The sequence below is a fragment of the Neofelis nebulosa genome, chromosome 18 (genome assembly GCF_028018385.1).
Source record: "Neofelis nebulosa isolate mNeoNeb1 chromosome 18, mNeoNeb1.pri, whole genome shotgun sequence".
NCBI classification, from domain to species: domain Eukaryota; kingdom Metazoa; phylum Chordata; class Mammalia; order Carnivora; family Felidae; genus Neofelis; species Neofelis nebulosa.
Window position 1 is genome coordinate 9,524,102 of NC_080799.1, and position 6,660 is coordinate 9,530,761.

Below are 6,660 nucleotides of genomic sequence, written 5' to 3' on the forward strand. Positions count from 1 at the left end.
TGCTCCTGTCCTGAGACTGTCTGTACTTCACCAAGAGATAAGCAGTGTTTAGGAAGCAAAGAAAGCTAGGGTCAAGAGCTAGAGATCAGTCCAGAACAACATCAATTGTGTTCTAAGGTGATTTAAGTCAGTTCTCAAGATTTATTATTTCATTCCCTCTGCTTTTGCTTTTCAAACAGGAAAGCATTGATTCAGAAAAAGCAGGGGATGGGAGAGGCAGGCAGAAACTCCCAGTGGGGTGCTGGCTCCTCCCCTTCCCTCAGAGGACTTTCCCTTTCTTTCTAGTCTTCTTCCTTGGGTAACAGGTTGTTCTTACCTGACAGGGTCAAAAGAGCTGTTTTTGCCTCAACCACAAAATTCTCTGGAATTCTCTTCGGGGACGACTCAACCCTATAAAAGGGAGTCCAGTGGAGTGAGGAGGAACTTGGGAGGACACTGTGAAGGGCCCCGCTTGTGGCACCATGAAGAGCCTTCCTGTTGGCTTTCTTGTTCTCCTGATCTTCATCCTGAGTGTCCACCTCGGAGTTGCCACACGTATGGGGCTGTCCCACTCCCTTCTCAGGTAGGCTGGGAGGAGAAGCAAAGGGCCACCTCCAGGCTCCTTCCTTTCCCTGTTTTTTAGGTGGCAGCAATGTGGCCAAGTTCTGCTGCTTCCAATATAGCCACAAGATCCTTCCTTGGAAGTGGGTGCATTCCTATAAATTCACCAGGAACAGCTGCTCCCAGCGGGCTGTGATGTGAGTATTTCTTGTCTGGGCTTTCAGGGTTCCTACTGGCCATGTGATTGCATGGGTGCTGGGCACACCCCCACAGTGCCAGGATGAGCTCAGGATGGGAGCCTGGTAACTTAGGTCATCATCATCACCCTGCCTCTGTCACTAACAAGTGTGACCCTTAGCCTTGGTTTCCTAACTTTCAAACCATGTGCCAGGCAATGTGCTAAGTGCTGGGTATAAAAGAGAGAATAGGGGCGCCTGGGTGGCTCAGTTGGTTAAGCGTCTGACTCTTGGTTTCGGTTCAGGTCATGATCTCACGGTTTGTGAGTTGGAGCCTTACATCGGGTTCTGTGCTGACAGTGTGGAGCCTGCTTGGGATTCATTCTTTCTCTCTCTCTCTCTCTCTCTCTCTCTCTCTCTCTCTCTCTCTCCCCCTCTGCCCCTTCCCTGCTCACTCTCTCTGTCTCTGTCACTCTCTCCAAAATAAATAAATACAATTAATAAAAAATAATTTTTTTAAAAAAGAGGGGGGCACCTGGGTGGCTCAGTCAATTGTGTCCAACTTTGGCTCAGGTCATGATCTCATGGTTTGTGAGTTTGAGCCCCACATTGAGCTCTGTGCTGATAGCTCAGAGCCTGGAGCCTGCTTCAGATTCTGTGTCTCCCTCTCTCTGCCCCTCCCCCACTCATGCTCCATCTCTCTCTCTCTCTCTCTCTCTGTCTGTCTCTGTCTCTCTCAAAACTAAATAAAAACTAGAAAGAAAAAAAGAAAAAAGAAAAAAACAAGGTGGTTCTAAGCTCCAGCATAAGTGTCCCGTGAACCTGGCAGAAACTCCATAACCTTCTATGACTTTGTCTGTGAGGTCACACACCATCACTTCTGCCACAATCTGCCACCGGTCAACCAGTCCCTAAGGCTGGCCTATATTTCTTTCAATGGGAGTGATGTCAGAGACATTCCCAGCTATGCTTTCAAAATTTTTAAAAAAAATTTTTTTTTAACGTTTATTTATTTTTGAGACAGAGAGAGACAGAGCATGAACGGGGGAGGGGCAGAGAGAGGGAGACATAGAATCGGAAGCAGGCTCCAGGCTCCGAGCCATTGGCCCAGAGCCCGACGCGGGGCTTGAGCTCACGGAGTGTGAGATCGTGACCTGAGCTGAAGTCGGACGCTTAACCGACTGAGCCACCCAGGCGCTCCCCAGCTATGCTTTCAAACGTTCACAAAACTCTGCCTCTCCCTTATTCACCCCTCCCCACTGTGGGCTGTTTTTCTCTGCCTGTGCTGGGACCCGCCTGAGAGCCCCGTAAATACTACTGTACCCTGCAAGTTGTTCCAGGCTAAAGTGCCCCGGACCTAGGTTCTCATCACCCTCAGGAGTGGTCTCAGGGGACAGAAGGCTGGAGGACATTCAGGGATATCAACCATGACCCCCCACTCTCCATGAGTGCACAGCATCGTGAGAGTGCAGGAATCCCGTATAAGCGGCCACGGCAAACAGCCCAGGATAATGTGGTTAAGAATTATGGGGCGCCTGGGTGGCGCAGTCGGTTAAGCGTCCGACTTCAGCCAGGTCACGATCTTGCGGTCCGTGAGTTCGAGCCCCGCGTCAGGCTCTGGGCTGATGGCTCGGAGCCTGGAGCCTGTTTCCGATTCTGTGTCTCCCTCTCTCTCTGCCCCTCCCCCGTTCATGCTCTGTCTCTCTCTGTCCCAAAAAAAAAAAAAAGTTGAGGAAAAAAAAAAAAGAATTAAACACCATGATGGGCTTTTATCGCCTGTTTTTGCTTAAAGATTTCATGTGCTATAATTCCACAAATTAAAAATAACGACAAAAAAAAAGAAGAAGAATTAAGCAGCATGATGCATATGAGGTTCCCTTTGGGAGGTTGAGGCAAAGATTCTAAACTGGGTGATAGTTATGTTTGCATCATCCGTGGATCTACTAAAAAGCAGTGAATTATAATTATAGGCTTTATTTTTAGTTTTTTTTAATGTTTTATTTTATTTTTGAGAGAGAGAGAGAGAGAGCAAGGGAGACACAGAATCTGAAGCAGGCTCCAGGCTCTGAGCTGTCAGCACAGAGCCCGACGCGGGGCTCAAACTCACAAACCATGAGATCATGACTTGAGCCGAAGTCGAGAACTTAACCGGCTGAGCCACCCAGGTGCTCCTAAATTATGCACTTTAAAGAGTAAATTGCATGGTGCCTGAATTATGTCTCAATAAAGCTTTTCCATTAAAACAAAAGAATTAAGAGGCATGGTACAGGTTACATGCTTCGGACTAGAGCTGTTGGAAATGATTTCCTGGGGGAGGTGGGCCTGGAAGCATGGTCTCCAGTAGAAAACAGGGCCAAGGGGAAAGAAGGATCAGAAGACGGAACAGAAACTATGTAACAGGTGCAGCAAGGCCAGAGAGTCCGTCAAGTGGCTGACCCTCCCTTTCCATCTCTTCAGGAGACAAAAGTTCTCAGTACTGACTGTCAGCTTCTCTTTTCTGCAGATTCGTTACCAAAAAAGGCCATAAAGTCTGTGCACAGCCAAAGGAAAAATGGGTGCAAAGATACATTTCTTTATTCAGAGCACAGCAGCAAATGTGACCTGTTGAACCTTCAGCCCCAGGGTACCTGGACCCTGCTCTTGAGATTGCTATCCTTGGTGGAGCCTGGAGATTTTCTTCAGCAAGAGGCCCATGGGCTGGAGGAGGAGGAGGAGGGGGGGGGGAGGAGGGGAGGAGGAGGAGAGGGAGGGAGGAGGAGGAGGAGGGGGAGGAGGGGAGGAGGAGGAGGGGGAGGAGGGGAGGAGGAGGAGGGGGAGGAGGGGGAGGAGGGGGAGGAGGAGGGGGAGGAGGAGGGGGAGGAGGAGGCGGGGGAGGAGGCGGGGGAGAGGGGAGGAGGAGGAGGAAAGGTTTTAATAAAGATTTCTCCATTAAGATTTGATGTACTCCTAAATATCCTTATTCAGTAAAACCTGAATCTTCTTCAAAGAAAAGAAACTGAGTCAGTATTTTCAGCTGATTGCCTGGCTTGTCCCCCCAGTTCCCTGCACTGACACTGGTATGGAATTCTTCCTCCTGTTTCTGTGCAACAAAACAAAACAAAACAAAACAACAAGGGGAAGTTTAATGTTTGGGCATGCCCATTAAATGTTTTCACGTTAGAGAGGTAAGTTTATGTTGTTTGGAAAATTAAGTTCTGTGCAACCCCTCATGGCCTGTTGGTGCTGGGTAAATGAAATGCCTCCATATTTGGCAGTGTTTGCTCATAAGGTATCAATCAATAAACATCAATATTGTCTATCTACTGTCAACCTTAAAAATTAAACAACAGAGGTGCCTGGGTGGCATCCAACTCTTGGTTTCGGCTCAGGTCATGATCCCAGGGTCATGTGATTGAGACCTATGTCAGGGGCTCAGTGTAGAGCCTGCTTAAGATTTTAAGATTCTCTCCCTCTCTCTCTCTCTCTCTCTCTCTCTCGGGACACCTGGGTGGCTCAGTCAGTTGCACATCAAACTGGTTCAGGTAATGATTTTGTGGTTCGAGCGTTCAAGCCCTGCATCAGGCTCTCTGCTTTTAGCGAAGAGCCCACTTCGGATCTTCTGTCCCCCTGCCCCCTCTCTGCCCCTCCCTCGCTCGCACTCTCTCTCTCTCTCAAAAGTAAAATAAAACATTAAAAAAAAAAAAAAAAGATTCTCTCTCCCTCTGCCCCCCTCTCCTGCTGGCATGCACTCTGCCTCTCAAAATAAAAATTAAAAAAAATTAAGCAACAAAGTTTATGGAGCATCAATTGAGTTGATTCTGAAATAGCAGAGAAATTGCAAACTAGGGGGAACCATGGGCAAGTCTGGAGAACAAAGGAGGAGCTCAACCTTCTACAGAGGAAAGGAGGAAGTTTCCAGGGATTGTTTGGCACAAAAGCTCCTTGGAGGAAAAGGAGAGCTAGAACTGGGCTGCTAGCTTCTTATTGGCTGAAGCTTCTCATTGGCTGCAGCTTCTCATTGGCTGCAGGTGAGGGCAGCGTGCAGTTGCTGGGCAGATTGGAAATCTCCCTTCTTCCTGCTGCTCTGTGTGAGTGGTGGTGCCTCAGTCCTCTCCCTTTGTGGCTCCCCACTCTTTTTTTTTTTTTTTTTATAAGTAGGCTCCACGCCCAACATGGGGTTTGAACTCATGACCCTGAGTTGAAGAGTCACATGCTATACCGACCAAGACAGCCAGATGTCCCAGCTCCATTTTTGAATGAGATTTTCTTTATTCATTTTCACATTCCCTGCCCGCCCCCCTTTTGATCAAGATCTTTCCTCGAAATCATCACTGTTCCAGAGTCAGGCTTTCCATATCTAGTGGTTTTGTCCCGCACCTTTCCTGATCATCATGTTGCATGTCAAAGGGAAAAGTGCAGAGCAAATGGAGGCCATTGAAGACCACGTTTGAGTAACAAGGAAAGGTAAGAGAAATAACTCTTGGGTGTTCGCCATTTAAAGTCCGTATCTTATCAAGGTTGTAATCACTAGAGGTCATCTTGAAACTTTGAGCCAGCATCACCCATGGGGTCCATCATTTCTACAAAGGGTTTGATGGGCCACAGGTACAAGGCTAAAAAATGACTGTACAAAACAAAACGAGGGGCAGCATAATAAACCCAATGGTCCTAGATCGGGAGCTGAAACCTGAAGGTAACCAGCTAAAGAGATCAAAAGACCAGGGGTCAGTTAGGCCAGGTTTCCTCCTAGCCCAAAATAAAAAACTGTTCTAAGTTCCAGAGATTATCCCCTTCAGCAATGACCTGGGAGATACCGATGATGGTGTTATCTTTCCAGGCTAATACCAGAGTTAAGGAATGAATGGGAAGAAGAAAGAGTTTCAGGTTCAAATGATCTTGGGTGGAAGCAGTCTCCATCCATATCAGCTGCTTCTCCTTCTAGTCCTTTGATGCAGAGGGTCTCCAGTGTTCATATAAGACCAGCTGTCAGGGGGCACCTGGATGGCTCAGTCGGTTAAGCGTTCGACTCTTGATTTCAGTTCAGGTCATAATCTCTCGGTTTGTGAGTTCGAGCCCTGCAAGGGGGTCTGCACTGAGGCACCTGCTTGGGATTCTCTCTTTCCCCTCTCTCTTTGCCTCTACCCTTACCCTGCTCCCTCTCTCTCCTCTCCAAGTAAATTAATAAACTTAAGGGGAAAAAAAGACCAGCTGTCAGGTGGAGGGCTTCTTTAGCTGAAAGATCTGTCCCCAAGCTTCAGGTCCCTGGGGTCTGGCTACCATCTAAGCAGTGAGGAGGACCTGGCATAGTCTTTTTCGAGGAGGCTCAAGGGCAGTCTTTGTTCCTAGTGATTCCACATCAGAAGGGTGGGATAAAATTGGAAATGTTATTTGGGAGAGTCATAGCCAGATATATATTTTTTAAATTTATTATTTTTTTTAATTTACATCCATGTTAGCTAGCATCTAGTGTAACAATGATTTCAGGAGTAGATTCCTTAGTGCCCCTTCCCCATTTAGCCCATCCCCCCTCCCACAACCCCTCCAGTAACCCTCTGTTTGTTCTCCATATTAATGAGTCTCTTCTGTTTTGTCCCCCTCCCTGTTTTTATATTATTTTTATTTCCCTTCCCTTATGTTCATCTGTTTTGTCTCTTAAAGTCCTCATATGAGTGAAGTCATATGATATTTGTCTTTCTCTGACTGACTGATTTCACTTAGCATAATACCGTCCAGTTCCATCCATGTAGTTGCAAATGGCAAGATTTCATTCTTTTTGATCCCCGAGTAATACTCCATTGTGTATATAGACCACATCTTCTTTATCCATTCATCCATCAATGGACATTTGGGTTCTTCCCATACTTTGGCTATTGTTGATAGTGCTGCTACAGACATGGAGGTGCATGTCCCCCTTCGAAACAGCGTATCTGTATCCCTTGGATAAATACCTAGTAGTGCAATTGCT

The 6,660-nt window shown here is 47.1% G+C and overlaps 1 protein-coding gene across 1 annotated transcript; it reads left to right on the top strand.

The window, feature by feature from the left end:
* The first annotated feature begins 311 nt into the window (after nt 1–311).
* On the top strand, nt 312–3,422 carry CCL26 (C-C motif chemokine ligand 26). Its single transcript, XM_058710860.1, has 3 exons — nt 312–534; nt 623–737; nt 3,220–3,422. Exons 1-3 carry the CDS (start codon nt 462–464, stop codon nt 3,314–3,316), a joined length of 285 nt encoding a protein of 94 aa, XP_058566843.1. The 5' UTR covers nt 312–461; the 3' UTR covers nt 3,317–3,422.
* The last annotated feature ends 3,238 nt before the right edge of the window (nt 3,423–6,660 follow it).

Coding starts and splice junctions, on each gene's coding strand:
- CCL26 (XM_058710860.1), top strand. CDS start 462: ATGAAGAGCCTTCCTGTTGGCTTTCTTGTTCTCCTGATCTTCATCCTG. Junction 535..622: donor CCACCTCGGAGTTGCCACAC/GTATGGGGCTGT, acceptor CCTGTTTTTTAG/GTGGCAGCAATGTGGCCAAG. Junction 738..3,219: donor TGCTCCCAGCGGGCTGTGAT/GTGAGTATTTCT, acceptor TCTTTTCTGCAG/ATTCGTTACCAAAAAAGGCC.